At 53.4% G+C, this 15,380-nt stretch overlaps 1 protein-coding gene across 1 annotated transcript; it reads right to left on the bottom strand.

Moving 5' to 3' along the window:
* Positions 1–4,327: 4,327 nt before the first annotated feature.
* On the bottom strand, positions 4,328–11,091 carry CDCP2 (CUB domain containing protein 2). The gene is made up of 6 exons (XM_027699026.1): positions 11,011–11,091; positions 8,988–9,335; positions 8,562–8,906; positions 7,740–8,093; positions 5,060–5,238; positions 4,328–4,859 (listed from the first exon to the last, which is right to left on the bottom strand). The coding sequence occupies exons 1-6, from the start codon at positions 11,084–11,086 to the stop codon at positions 4,545–4,547; spliced, it is 1,617 nt and encodes a 538-aa protein (XP_027554827.1). The 5' UTR covers positions 11,087–11,091; the 3' UTR covers positions 4,328–4,544.
* Between the last annotated feature and the right edge of the window lie 4,289 nt (positions 11,092–15,380).

Below are 15,380 nucleotides of genomic sequence, written 5' to 3'. Positions count from 1 at the left end.
CCCCACCGTAGGATCTGTGGCACTATGACCAGGGTCTCCAGTGGGTACCTGGATCCCCAAGGTAGACAAGAGCAGGCTGGCATTGCCCACCTGAGCAGGCAGGATTAGCTGCAGCTTCCCCCAAGCTATGATGGACCGAGGACTGTTGTATCGGGACATTGGCAAGTCCATCACTGTGCTGGGAGGTGGTACCTAATGGTGGTCTCCTCCCCAACATCAACCTGTCCTCAATCCATCACCAGCAGCTCAGGGGAAGCTGCCAAGCAGCCTCTTGCTGCCCCTGTGGTTTTGTTCCCCCAAACAGAGCCAGTGGCCAGGGCACCTACCTGTTGATGGGCTGGCAGTACCCACCCGGTATGACCCCCTCCAACTTCCCACTGCTGTTCCAGCTGCAGTACCGGGTGCACGGGCAGTGAGCTCTGTCCTTCCCAGCACAGACCCCCTCTCAGTGTAACACCCACCAACCCATGCAGGCCAAGGTTCTGGGGGGCCGTGACTGGCTCGGTGGAAAAGCAGCTGGTGGCCTCCTGGCCTTAAACACCAATCCTCAAGAAAACCACCCCAAGGAGCAGCAAACCCACTCCTGCTCCAGCCCACAAACTGCCCTTGTGCTCCCCCCAGGGCCAGTCCCTGCTAAATTAACCATAAAGGTTTGAGGAGAGAATGCAGGATTAGGGAAGCCTGGCCAGCTTCATTCCTGGCATTCCTGGGGAAAGGGAAAAATCTCCAGAGCAACCCCTGCTGTGGTGCTTGCTCAGCCTCACACCAGGTGACTCCAGGGGGACAGCAGAGCAGTGATACCAGCTCAGGCAAGGTTGGCACCCATCCTGCACCCCACTCCTTCCAAGTCCCACAGCTCTGGGGCCATCAGGGACACTCTGAGCCAGACTGGGTTCAGCTGCAGGGTTGGATTCAGCTGTGCTGAATTTGCAGCCTCAGCAGAGCCTCCCACCCTGAGGCTCCTCTGGGCTGCTCATGGCCATCACAGTTGCACCTGAATGGAGTTGCTCCAGATGCCATGGGATTTTCCAAGGCTGCCAGATCCTCGTGGTGTGGATCATGACATCATGTGCTTGCTGGGCCCCTCAGTGGGATGGCCAGTCCTGCCCAGTGCCCCAGGGCAGGGGGAGCAGGGTCTTGTGCCAGCAGCAGTGCCCATTTTGGGGCACTTCCACCCTTGTTGCATTTGTCCAACTCAGAAGCACAAAAGCACAGCCCCCTTCAGCACACTCCACCAGGGTGACACATCAGGAAAACCTTCTGGTAAATAGAGAAAAAATGGAAAGCATGGCTGGGATTTTTCAGATATTTTAGCTCAGCTTCCCTCCGGTGGGAGCAATTCCCCAAGGGAAGGAAACGAATAAACCAATTAATCTCCTGGGAGCTCTTCTAGTCCTGTTTTCTATGATCTACAATTTTCCAACAGTTCTTCACTTGATTTGCACTCAGACATTTGCAGAGGGATAATGGAGGCTCTCCCTCCTGCACAACAGCAAAGCCTTTGTCTGCTCTGGAGAGACGAGACTCCATGTCCATAAGCAAAGCCAGGAAATGGGGTGGCTGCATCCAGCCCAGCACAGTCGAGTCATCATGCTCTAAATAAATAATCAGATGAGTAACAGGAGCACTGCCTGTGCCTGCTGCTCTCCTGCTTGCTCGGGAAGCACCAAGCAAACGCTAAGGAGGGAAACTGAGGCCTGATGTGTGAGGACCACAGTCACGGTCGAGGGGAGGACCACTGGTGATGGATTCCTGATATCTCTGCTCCTCATCTGAGTGGCTTTTACATCAGAAGAAGGATTTGTTTCACGAAGTGACCAGGGCAGTCCGTCTCTCCAGGCTGAGTGCTTGCACTGTCCCCCTCCCCAGCTTGCATGTCAGGGAAGAGGTGGTTTAACAGGGAATGTCAATGAGCAAATTCCTGCAGAGCAGGGAGACACTGAATGCCTAAACCTAATGGAGAAAATCAGAGTCTGAGACATGGCGGAGGATGACTGGAGGCTGAGGAGGGCCATTGTTCAGCCAGCACTGGAGGCTTTCCTTGCTCCGAGCAGGATGATCGGTTTGAGTGGTTCACTGCTGGTGGCAGCTGCAGCTGCAAATGCGGGCAGAAACAAGCTGGGAAAAGTCTTTTGTAAACATTCAAGTCGCATTATTCACCCCATCCATGAGCCCCTGGATAACACCCTGCAGGGCTGGGGGTGCTGGGGATCCCCTTGGCTCAGGGAGCAGAGCTGCTCCCACAGCACCAGTCCTGCATCCACCGGGATGTGTGCAGGTGAGTGCTGCACCCAGGGATGCTCAGGCAGCTTCGAACTGGAGCCAGAGCTGGAAACCCTCCCTGGGGTGAGTGCAGCAGTGGTCCCTTCTGCTGTTGGACCCTGGGACCTGGTCCAACTCCTTATTTGAGTGCAATACCAACAGCTACCCAGAAAAGCGTTTTTCCCTGCAAATCACGAGGTGCTGGAGGCTCCAGATGGGCAAGGAGGTGCCTGTCCTGCAGGCAAGGGCTGGATGCTGCTGGGTGCTGAGGGCTCCCCACCAGGCACGAGCGGCTGCAACATTCACCTGTTTCAGCAAAATCTGGGCCACCAAGAAGGTTAATTATATCTTTAAGTTTCTTTCAGTTGTCAAATCTCGTGGTCTCAAGCTGACAGTTCTATACCCAGCAATTAACCGTCAGTGAAGCTCTGCAGGCAGCGTGGGGGGGTCTGTCCTTGTTTCCCATCTACATACACAACAGGCTCTCAAAACATTGCCTTAATGGAGCTTAACAGGACTGGCAAATATTTCCTTCAGAAATCTTGCATTTGGTGACGTGTTGCACCAACACACACCAAATCAATCCTAAGGAAGGCTCCTCGTTAGGAGGCATGTGCAGATTTGTGCCTTCTTCCCTCCCCAGACACCCTCTCAGGCATCCGCGGGCTTGGTGCAATCCGGGAGGAAAAGCTGCTCAAGCATCATCCTTTTCCTTTGCTGCTGCTTCCCCTGATGCCCTGATGTACAGAACTGTCCCAGAGAGAAGCAGGACTTTGGTCAGGGTAGCTTTTCACTGATGGGACTATCCTGTCAGTCCCTGCTAAATGCTGGATTCAGCAGCAAGAGTGGTTTGCTGTGCTGTGCAATGCTTTTCAGGGATACCCAGTCCCTTCATCAGGATTCATTCACATTTAGAGACAGCACCAAAAAAATGGCTCCTGGATTACTCACTGCCCTCAAGCTCCATTTATTGCCCCTGATCAACTATGCTGGGACCTTTTAAGATCTCTCCCTGCACCGCAGTGTGTTTTACACAGGCTGGAGTGGGGGTGGCCCCTACACAGGCTCCCAGGGCCACACGCACCCTGTTTCCACAGCGAGATTTCCTGTGGCTTTGCCATATGCTGGCTCTGACCCACACCAGGATGAACACAGACTGTTCTGTGACAGCCACCCCCTCTGTGATGCTGAAGAGGAATGTCCTTTGTGTTAGGATGGCAGAGGCAGGCAGGGGCTATTCAACCATCCATCAAGGCTCATGGCGAGGATCCCCAGTTTTCTGGAGGGGCAGGTGACCACAGGACTCCTATTTTCATGCTCTTGAGTTGCTGAGCTCACCGTCTGCAGGGACTAGGGGTGGAGGTCTGGTGTCATTGAGGTCCCGGAGGAGCCAGCCCCTCCTGCCAAGGCCATCTTTACAGGATTACAAAAACCTCCACACTCCAGCATCTCAGGCTCCATGGCACCACAGCCTGCCAAGCCACAGCAGGATTTGCTCATGTTTTCAGACCTCAGGAGCAGGACTGGTACAGAGTTCACAGCAGTGGGCACCTCAATATGCTGGAAAGGAGGAAAACACAGAGGAGAGGAGAGGAAGATTGTTCTCTTCCCCTCCAGCTGCTGGTGGCTGAGGCACTCATAGTGAGTCCTGAGAGAAGGTGAGACAACATGCGAAGATCAAATGAGGAGCTCCAGGGCATGGCAAATTCATCTCATCGCATCACCCACAGACATCCAGAAACACCACCTGGGAGCATCTACGTGAGCTACATCTGTTCATGCCAGGTGGAGATACCTACAACACAGCTCCATGGTCCCCCCCCAAGCATGGGTGGGAGCATGGAGAACATTTGTTCGGCATACAGTTATATTTGGGGATGGTTTGTACCTTCAAGAATTCAGCAAGAAATAATTGACAGGATGATTTGCAGCCATCGGCAAACAACGCTACTTTCCTGAAAGCAGCAGCACTAGAGGGAAAACAAATTGAAGCAGGTGCAGGAAGAGTTAGGGAGCGCAAGAATTGCATTCCCGAGCCAAATGGACAGATTGAGACAGAGGAAAACAAATTGGGAAGGGAAACGACTGCCTATTGCCTGGATTTTTCAGGCACTGGAAGGAGGTGGAGGTTGGGTTCAGGCTCAGTTTTGGGGCCTGTGAGCTGTGACTCTGTTCGGGCAGCTGTGTTTGTGCTCAGCCTGGGCTGAGGGCTAATTTTGGGGTATGTGTTCGCCCTGGGCAGGACTGGGATTGCGAACCCTGGAAATCTGGAAAGCAGCATCCTACAGAAGCACCAGCCCCACCACTGCGATGACCATGAGGAGCCCGGCCAGAATGCAGATGCTGATGAAGATGATGTCACTGGTGTCCTGGCTCTTGATTTCATGGGCATCCATTGCTTCCCCCTCCCACTGCTGGGCATCCACCAGGTTTTCTGCCTGGCTGAGCCTGGATGGGTCAGGGCCAGCAATGAGGGTCACCGAGGCTTCCTTCCTCTTTGGCTCACACTGCACCTCGTACTGGTGGATGTCCTCCTGGTCACCCACTGAAAAATCGATGTAGAGAGTGCTGACGATGACAGACGTGTTGTTGCGCCTCTGCAAGACAAGGGTCACAGCTCATTAGAGCTTTGTGCAGTTCCTTTTCACAGGGGTTTGGAGGGGTTGGCCATGAATCAGACGCGTATCTACTGGAAAGATGTGAGAGGGACTGGGAATGCCTCTCTGCAGCCAGTACACCAGCACAGGGTTAACCATCTACCCAGCTTGCTTTAAAGGAGGGTTTGCCGACTGCTTACCTGGGATTCGGTGCCACAGGTGTCAAACCTGGTGTGTATTTTAAAGTTCCTTCCAACCACCCGGGCTGCACAGGAGGGGGTCCCCAAATAAATCCTATTCCTCTCCAGCTGGGCCAGAGACTGCACAGGGATCTGGATGTGGAAGTCTGTCCGGGTGCAGCTGATGTTCATAGGCACAACTATTGGGACAGAAAACACGTGTAGAACTCATGATGAGTTTTCAGGAAAAAGGAGCAATACCAGAAATGCAGAAAGCAATATCAGTGTTTTAGTCCTGTCCCATGCTAAGGGCAGACACGGATAGCTCCCACGCACTGCCCTGCTTTCTGCCTCAGGGAGAGAGCTCACCATCAACCAACCCCCTTGAAACCCATCCTCCTTCCCAGGTCTCTGAGTGACACACAAGTGCCATTACAGGCGACATCATCATGCTGTCACTGCCACTCTCCATCATTGCAAATCCAGTGAGACATTTGAGTTGGTGCCCAGGACCAGACCACAAGAGATTTGTGGATGGCTTGCTGTGGGCACAGGGCTCCCTTGCATCCTACAACACCCCTGTAAGAGATGCCCTACAGGGATGAAATGGAGGGAATGTCTCTCAGAGGGACCCCACGCCCGCATGGAGCGATGCAGCTGCTTGGCTGCCCCTGGGAAAGGGTGAGCTAGGTCCACGGCCCCAGGGTGTCCTCCCAGTGGATGGCTCAGCCCAGATCTTCCTGCCACAAGTATCATCAGCCCTCCACTGCCCTCAGAATGCTGTTTTTGATGGGGAGCTGGTGAAGAGAGTGCACAGAGGGAGCTGCTGTTGAGCTGTCCAGGATGCCGAGACAAAGAGCAAGGCAATGGTGATCCCAGCCTCTCTCCACTACTATCCCTCCGGCATCATATTTGGCCCCTCTGGATGCAGAAAGCATCCACACAGGGAAAGAAGCAGGGAGGAAAAACACCCCCCTCTTTAAAGTGAATTCATGCTCAGCTTGAACCAACCACTTGGGCACTATGAATTATTGAATTATTCCAGCTCCTCCTGAATCTGGGAAGATGCAATAAAATCATTATGAAAAAATAGTGTGACTTTGCTTCGCTTAGTGCATTATAAAGCCATTAGAATATTTACCAAATAACTAAAGTGCATTAGATCAAGAAGAGGAGAAAGTGGATTCTCTCCCCTGCCGTGAAGGCTTTCATTCAAATGGCCATAAATCACACACGCCCAGCCCAAGCCATGCCCTTTGGTGGGCCCAAATGGAAAATATCTGCATGGCTGAAGGGCTGTGGATGTGGAGGCTGAGGTGCCCCTTTGCCTCTGGGGGCTCCCGAGGAAGCTGGTGGTGGGGAGAAGCCAGTGTGTCCACTGGAAGCACCCACTCTCCTGGCAGTGCTGGCAGCTGGATGTGCCACACAGGAACTTAATCACAAGCAGATGCTGGAATCCCTGGGCAAACACAGCCAGCAGCCTCAGCTTTATGAAGGGACGCTCAGTTTCATGTCCAAGCTTTTGTCCTCCCCTAACATGCATCTGAACAAAGTGCGTACCAGGGGATGCAGGAACCTTGGGCAACTGGGAGAAGTCACATCCCTCTTTGTAATGGGACACACCCCACTCTTCACTAGCACCTCATCTATGTGTCTGCAACCTCCTCCGTTGGGAGCAGGGTTTCTCCATGACCAGACACAGTGAGGCCAAGATTCTCTCCCTGCACACTGCTGTAAAACAGTGGGAAATAAGGACAAGGACGGGGACAGACCTGCTGTGCACACTACTGCCCTACTTGATGTTCAGTATGTCTCTCCCTCCAGAGGCTGCAGAGGCTCAGGACAAAACGCCATCCCATTTCTTACTCCTACAGCCACACACCCCGATCCTTTCTGCTGCTCTGTAAAGGAAGAATGATCTTGCAACTGAGGGATAAAAGCCAATAAACCCAGGGCCAGCCTCCCCAGCCCCTGTGCTGCCAGTCCAGAAGTGCTGCTCTGGCTCCAGCCCTCTGTTGAGGCTGCCCTTGGCTGAATCATCCCTGACCTGCAGGTCAGCTTGGATGTAATTATCTTGAAATACAACAAACGCCATAAATTTGCTGGTGTTTGAGGTGCAAAGGTTGGCAAATGGAGGAGGAAGGTTACACACCGCTCCGCCCACCAGCTGTGGATGTGCCGGCTGGGACACAGGGCATGCTGGCAGCAGGTACGTGCCAGGCAGGGCTGGGTGGGTGGATTTGGGAATGCTGTGCCCTCCCGTGCTGCTGCCAGTGGAGGAGGGGGCGTGGTCTATGTCTGCCTGCTCAGCCTGGTGCTGATGGGACCAGAGCATCCTGAGGAGCAGGAACAAGGTTGTGATACTTGAGCTGGTCACCTGCCCTGGGGCTTTGGTTCCCTAAAAAAATCCCTGGTTTTCTCCCCTGAGGGAGGAACAGGAGCATGACAGTGGCAGAGACACAGGAATCTGAAGCTGGAAAGCATCTCCTAAATACTAAACACAACATGGAGTATGTGTGTCTTGCACTCTGCGGGAGCTGGAGCTCACTCACCATGTTTTCCTCCACCCCAACCCTAAGGAGCCACGGGCTCTACTCCTGCAGACAGGAACCATCACCGCGTGGTCCTTCCAGAAACTGCATGGTCTGGGGTATGTTCTGATGTAACTAAAGCACTGAGGAGCACCCAAGTGAGACCTTACCTCCCACGTAGGCGATGGAGAAGCCCCTCTTGGCTGTGTTGCGGTCGGTGTGGAGGATCAGGAGCAGCTGGTTGCTGCGGGAGATGATAGGTGCCGGGCTCTCCCACCCACACCACCGGCCCAGCAGGGATCCATTCTCGGTGCCACCATCAAAGGCAGACAGGTGATCGTAGTCACAGCCACCTGTCAGGCTGCTCCGGCCCTCCAGCTCCATGTCCAGGAAGAACACCTTGACCCGGTAGCCCGTGGGCATATGGATGCTCCACTGGCACTTGAGGTTGTTGGGGTAGAAGCTGGGGTACTGTGGGCTAGAGAAATTCCCTTTGATGGCAGTGAACACCTCCTGGCACTCTCCTGCTCAGGGAAAAAGGGGAAGAGAAAATCAAAAGCAGACCTGAACCCTGCTGTGTGTGGATAAGCTGGTGGAGGAGCAATCACTTGTTTCATTGCCCTTCACCTCACTGCTCCCCAGCCTTGTGTTTGGCTGATGGACAGCCAGCAGTTTTGGGGTATGGAAACTCCCAAAGTGGCCAAAGTCCTGCAGGAGCACATGGGAAAACCCATATTCACAGGAAACGGCATGAGCAAAGGAGAAAGGTGACTCTTACTCAAGAGAAGGACAGCCCAGGGCCCAGGAAAGCAGCAGTGCTGCTTTTTACATAGCATGGTGGTTTACACTTCACACCATCATCTCACAGGTTCTCACCACAGTGATCTCCTCCACTATCCTCTCCCTGCCACAGGAGGGAGAGAATCACCACCCCAACCCGGGACCCGTCCCTACGTTCTTCCCACTGGCCCACCACACAGGTACCCCCGCACCTGAGTAGAAATGGGCCTTGAAGCCCCTGCCACCGATGTTGAAGTCCGACTTGAAGATGATGAGGAGGTGTGGGGTGGAGGAGACAGTGCGGGGTGGGCGGGTGCTGCCGCAGTAGCGTCCCAGGCGGGGGGCAGTGACAGTGGGGCCGTCGAAAAGGGCCACGTAGTCAAAGCTGCAGCCCTGGCCCCCCTCCATCTGGAAGTCAGCAAACACCAGGGTGAGGGGGCCACCGCCACTGGCCCCCCCGATGTTCCAGCGGCACTCGGCATCATTGGGGTAGCTTTCGGGGTAACGGGGGCTGGTGATCTCCCCAGACAGCCCTGTCAGCTGCCCGCCACAGGCATCTGCAAGGAGGCACAGGTGATGAAGACAGTGGGATAGGGTGGGTGGACAGATGCTCCACCACCACCATCTCTCCCTGCTACCTTTCCGGTAGGCAGCGGCGAAGCCGTGCTTGGCCACGTGTCGGTCGGAGCGGAAGACGACAGCCATGACGTGCCAGGCGGAGGAGAAAGGTGGCGGGGGGCTGTGGCCACAGAAGGTGCCCAGGAGGTTGCCCTGGTCCTGGGCAGCCCCGTTGTAGACCTGGAGGTAGTCGTAGGCACAGGTGTCGTGGTACTCCAGCTCGAAGTGGCTGAAGGAAAGCAGGACAGAGGAGCCCTCGGCCACCACAATGAGCCACGTGCACTCCGTCTCATAGGGATATAGCCCCGGGAAGTTGGGACTGGAGAAATTGCCAGAGGCTGCTGAAAGCACTCCCCCACATTTGATGCCTGTGGGACACAGAGTCGGATGTGATGTTCCCTTTCCAGGGGAAGACTAAAAGAACGGAGATGGGATGCACAACACTGGCTCCATCCTACCATCAGCACTATTAAAACACCAGCACCTTGCAGACCGTAGCTGGGCTTGGCCACCCCCTCTCATTGGAGGACATGTGCCCTCTATCACCTTTCATCCCTCCACATGATCCCTTTTCCCTGCACTGCCCCATTGTGTGGCTGCAGCAGGGCTGCCCTGGAGCTTATCCTGCCAGTGACAGCATGGTGTCCCCACCTATTTATGGCTTGGAAAAAGGAAGTAGAGAGTGAGTTTTAAAGGCTCAGCGGTTCCAGGTTCTCTGGTGCCCCAGCTGCCCAGCCCTTCAGCTTTGTGCTTCTCACTGACCATCCTCCCTCCATATAATGGTGGTATCAGTGAATTTGAGCTGGGAGAAACAGGGGTGAAGGGCTTGATGCACTGAACAATGAGTTATGCATGTAGGGATCGATTTCCTAATGAAATCTTTATACTGAGACATGGTTATTATAAAATAAGGCTGGGAAGGGGGCAACTGTCACCTGCCTCTGGGTCTGATTAGGGCTGGGGTGAAAGGGCTGATATAGTGGGCACATACATCATGTCTGGGAGGGATGCAGACCCTGTGTAGTCCTCGGGAGACATGTATAGGTTCCCAAACAAGGCTGGGCACTCACTGCCATCAATCTGGGCCAAGTATATTGCAAATCAATAGTCAGCCAGTGCACTTTACTTTTCATCATGCTTGCTGGCACGGTGACCTCCCAGCAAGGGGGGGTCCTACGGATGTGTGGGATGCAGCACCACGTGAGTGTGTGTGTGTGTGTGGCCAGATCTAAAATCAACTTGCTAATTACTGGGGATAGGCAATGAAGTAATACAGGGGTGGTACTACAGAAATAATATTGTTGAAATAAATGCCCAAGAGGGGAGCCTGTGGGAGAAGCAAGTGGCCATGATGCAGAGAGATGGATGGGTTAAGGGTTGGGAGCCTTGGGGTGCTCTGGGAAGCCCAGGTGGGATGTGGGGTGGCCACTCAGGGGCACATGCACCAGAACCAGGGATGGGGGTTGGTTTCTGATGCAGTCCTTCTGTGAGAAAGGCCCTGCTGTTTTTGGGGAGAGGGATTGCTCTGTTCACCCCACCCCTCAAATTACTGTGTAATCTGCTAACCCTGTCCTGCAATCTGGGAGACATTTTATACAGGTAGGGTGAGAGGTTTATTACATGCCTGTCACATACACACACACACATACATTCACATATAAATGTACATGTATATGTGTGTGTGTGTATAAATACACGTGTTTATATAGGCAAGTGAACTCCAGAAGTTAACAAACCCTTCACCAAAACACCTGTACATCACAACAGGACGATCCCTACCTGCAATCCTCAGTAAGGTAAGTGTGAGGCAGAATACCAAGCACAGAGCAGTGTCCCACACTTGCTGCTGCACACAGTGACTCCAGATCCCAGATCCCAGCTCCCTGCCCCTAGCCTTAGCCAGCCCTCTCCCTGAGAGAGAGTTGGAACCCACTCACACCCCAGAGCCACTGTGGCACCCGCAAACAGCCCTCTCCTCCTCAGGGACCATGGATGCCCGTCTGGCCCCAAGGTTCCCACTGGGAGCTGGGACCAGGTTCTTACCTCTGCTGGGAGCATCCCCGAGAGCCCCGCAAAGCACAGCCACTGCTGCCAGGTATCCCACCCCCGTGCTCCCCATCCTCCAGCAGGAAAATCTCCCCTCACTGGCACCCGAGCATCCTTTTGGAGCTGTCCATTTCGAAGGAAAAAAATAAATAAAGAGAGAAATAAATAAAAAGCAGGAGGACTGTAGAATTAATAGCAGAATGAATAATTCATCGCTTGTTTGAATTAAGAGCGGCAAGGTAACTTGATCTATTCCTCCCTTCCTTCACTCAGTTTTAATGATCTGGATCAAATGTCCCAAGGATTTACACTATACCAGATACCTTGTCAATACACTATATTTAGAAGAGATATTAATGTTTCAGATATGGTGTATAACGGCAATAAGTCTGGGCTGACAATATGCCCTTAAGGGGCCATGAAAATAATTTAGTTCGCCAGGCAAGCCAGTGAACCAAAATGGGAATTTCAGACTTACCGCGGAAAAGCACCTCAGGAATTAACATGATTTATACTGCGGCACCCACTGCACAAAGCCAGCTGGTGGTAAAGGCTAGAGAAACAGGGAATGGGATTTAAACACGGCCACATCTCCGCGCCGGCTGCCAGGTCAGCATCCCTGCAGCAGGAGTCCAGGCTCAGCGGGATGCTCAGCCCGGGAAAGCAGCAGTCGTGAGCACTAAAGATAGCAAATCCCACCTCCCCCGAGGAAGATTAGAGATGAATTGTGACTCATGGGCAAAAAAGCATCGATTATTATAGAACCTGCTAAGGCCTTGGAGAATTGCCACGCTCTTCCATGCCGGCTCACACTCCTTCTTGCCCAGGCTTTTGGATGCAGTCGGCTGAGGTAATCAAGGCTTTGGATTTGGTGGGAAAGATGTGCTCCTTGTGCTGTGCCACATTAGCTGGAGAAACCCCAAACCCAGCATTGGCTCAGTTCCTTCCCTCCCGCCCTGGAGAAAGGACTTTCCTGCTGCCACAGCCCACACCCAGATGAATGCCAGGAAACAAAACCCCACAAGGACCTCCCAGTATGAGGGACCTGTGCTAAAAAAGTCACCTTCAAAGCAGCAGGGAAAGAAGTAGTGAGTATCTCTAAATCTCAGGCAGGAGACAAGTTGCATTTATTAATTAAGCAATGAGGATCGATGCTGAGACATTTCCTGTGGATTAATGATGGGCTGGGAGGAGCTGATGGCCTGAGGTGCAGCTAAGGACCATTAACACCAACTGGTCATGAATCCCTGGGAAATGCTCCATGCCAAGGTCATTAAGTGCCTGCATATATTTATGGGGAATAATAACAACAGTAATATTTGTACAGGCTCTCTCTCCACTACCTGGTCTCGATGGAGTCATGCCAAGGGCTGCTGCGAGCATTGGGGCACCCCAGCCAGGAGCCCTTTGTCCTAAGCCCAGCTGAGGTGGAGAATGTCCTGGGGTGTCTGTCCTGGGGCACTGGGCACCACTTCACCCCACCAGGACTAAGGGTACATTGGAAGGAGGAGGTACAGGGCAGCCCTCCCTGTTCCCAGGTACTGTGTGAAGCTCTTGCTCCACTGCAGGTTCTGGGAGATGCCGTGATGCTGTCATGCATCCCGCTGACCTCCCACAGACACTGCAGAGCTTAATTAGCTGCTTTCCTAATGGCTTGGAGAGGAGATCTGTCCCTGTGTCTTGTGAAACACGTGTGGGGCCATGCAGCAAAGAGGCAGGAGAGATCTGGCACCACGGCCCCTCCTCGATATTTCCATTGCCACAACCCTGGCTCAGTCAGGAGGAGTGCTCAGCCCTCCCAGCCCTGATCCCCTGGGCTCAGGGATAATGTGCTCCCTGACTTTTCCATTGCTGCACTACAGAGCAAGACGTTCATCCTGACTTCTCCACCACTGCATTACAGAGCAACATGTTCATCCTGACTGCGTTCATCTCCAGCAGTGATGGACACCCACTGCCCTCCAGCCTTTCCACCACTGCCCTCAGCACTGAGGCACATCCCAGCACGGAGCCAGCACCCAGGACACCAGTACCTACAGAGCTACTTCTCTCCATCCCTCCAGCTGGCCATAACCCCAGGAAATGGTATCACTGAAAATTGGTGACAATGAGGGGTCAGGGCTGTGCAGCAGAGCAGCTGTGCCCTCCCTCCCAGGAGACAGCATCCATCAACCACCGGCACATTCACCCTTCTCCTGACCTGGAGATGGCCATTCCCAGGCTGGGCCTGAGCCCAGGCAACCTCCTTGTCAGCTGCAGAGCCAGGCAGGAGTGGGAGGCAGGAAGAGAGTGAGAGGCAGCAGGGAAACAGAGGAGCCGGGACTGGAGATCAGGCTGGAGGTGCTCCGGGTCAGCCCAGGGTACTTTGCTCCAACCAGAGACACGGTGGGTGATTTCAAGGTGTGCCATGTTGGGGCTGCCTTTGTTCCTCTGTGGGCAAATTTATAAATCATGAGTCAAAAAGGCATTTGATTCATTTAAACAGAAAGGATGTGATCAGGACTGTGAGACTTCAGAGAAGATCAAAGGTTTAAAAATGGTCCCCAGGAGAAACAGGAATTATTTAGGCAGGAAATAATGAGATGAAATTAAGAGGGTATTTAGGCTGCACATGAGGAAGAAGAAAGGAAGCAAAGTGAAGCCCCTCTTCCCAGCACAGCACTGCATGGGCAGCAGGGGCTTCCTGGAGGGCAGCCAAAGACCAGGGGCATCCCACCAGCATCCCCCTGCCTGGCAGGAGAGACAGGATGTGAGCCCCTGCCCTGGCCATGCATCAGCCACCCACCACTGCAGGCAGCTCACGCACCTTTAGCTCCACAGATCCCCCAGTCACAGATCAACACTGTTTCCCCATGAAACTGCCACCATGGGGTGGTTCCAGGCCTCCAAAGGAAAGGAAATCTGTCATCTTCCCTTGGCAGGGAAAATCCTGCCCAACAGCCTTTCCACTCCGTGTCCCTGCCTTTGCAGGGGTCCATGCCAAGGTCTGAAAGGGGCTGTCCCTATGGGGGATGGTTGGGACGAGGGGACTCCCAGCCTGAGAAACAACAAAAGGCAGGAGGGGGAAGGGAGAGAAGGGCAGAAAATAGAGAACAAAGTGCCTAGGGGCAGTGTAAAGGCTCCTTCAAGTCCCTACTTCCAAGGACATCATGTCCCCCAAGGAGAATGTCTCGCAAAGACCCCTGTCCCCTCCGGCACAGGCAGCACCTCCTCCCGCTCGGCCGCAGCCGCCGTTGCAGGATCGCATCCCGCAGCACTCACAGCTTGCTCCGTCTCTCACCACCCTCCCTTGGAGCCACGAACAAAGACGGGAGCGGCGCGGCAGAACGGCCGGACCAGCTGGGGAGGGTTTAACCATCGTGGCCCATATGTGCTGAAATACCCAGACATACTGGGGTTGTGTTTAAAGGAACAGTCCCAGCTTTCTCGCAGAAAGCCGTCGCTTTTCCAAAGCGAGCGTCAAGTTTTACCTTGGGCCTTTGCAAGAAAGGCTGGGTGGGTTTTTAGCAAAATCTCAAAAAGATAAAACATTTGAAGCAAGAAGTATATAAGCAAGGTTTTTGAATACTTAATATCTGCCAAAAATATTTTTTCCATTTTCCCAGCCAAGCCCAAAGCAGGGAAATCGACTGGAGAAAGCATCTCCTTATTTTATCAGCCCCATGCTGTGCAGAGGCATCTCTACTATGCAGTAACTTACAGTGGCTGAAGCACAGCTTGGATTGGAGCTGAGAGCTTGTCTTGGACCGACCATGGACAACTTCCCTGGCTCAGCCCTTCCTCCAAGGAAGTTAACATAAAAGCTGCAGCTACACTTGATTAATTCCAGGCATTTGGTAACTGGAAACAAACCTCAGCAATGCAAGAGGAACTTACATTCCCTCCCAACGTGTGAATCAGTGAATCACTGCTTATTTTGTATAACAAACACAGCTCCTTTGTGTAAGGTGTAGTATTAGACACCAGTACAAAATGAGGCATGAATGATAATGCAACCTCACCTGGCACAACCACAACACAGCATGGACTGGGAATGAACAGAAAAACACAAAGGTGTGCAGAAAGGTTGTATTTCCAGGTGTTAATAGTAAACGCAGTGGTCTAAGAAGGTAAAAGAGTGGACAGCAGATACCTTGGAGGAAAAGCAGAAGTATTTTGGACTGAAAGAGGAGAGGGGGACCAGGTGTGTAGGCTGGGGGCTGTGCCAGGCTGCCATCCCCCAGGCAGCTCCTTGGCTCTGCTCTCTACCCCACAGGGGAGCACCCCAGCAGAGCCCCTGAAGCTTTCACTCCTCAGCGGGTGTTCCTGTGTGCTTAGGGAACCCCCTTGGGCACCTGTGAGAGTCCTGTGACAAAAACAAACTGCTG

The sequence above is a fragment of the Neopelma chrysocephalum genome, unplaced genomic scaffold, assembly GCF_003984885.1.
Source record: "Neopelma chrysocephalum unplaced genomic scaffold, ASM398488v2 Primary Assembly neopelma1_135, whole genome shotgun sequence".
Lineage (NCBI taxonomy): Eukaryota > Metazoa > Chordata > Aves > Passeriformes > Pipridae > Neopelma > Neopelma chrysocephalum.
Note: the sequence above shows the minus strand (reverse complement) of the source record. Positions and strands in the feature narration are given on the sequence as shown.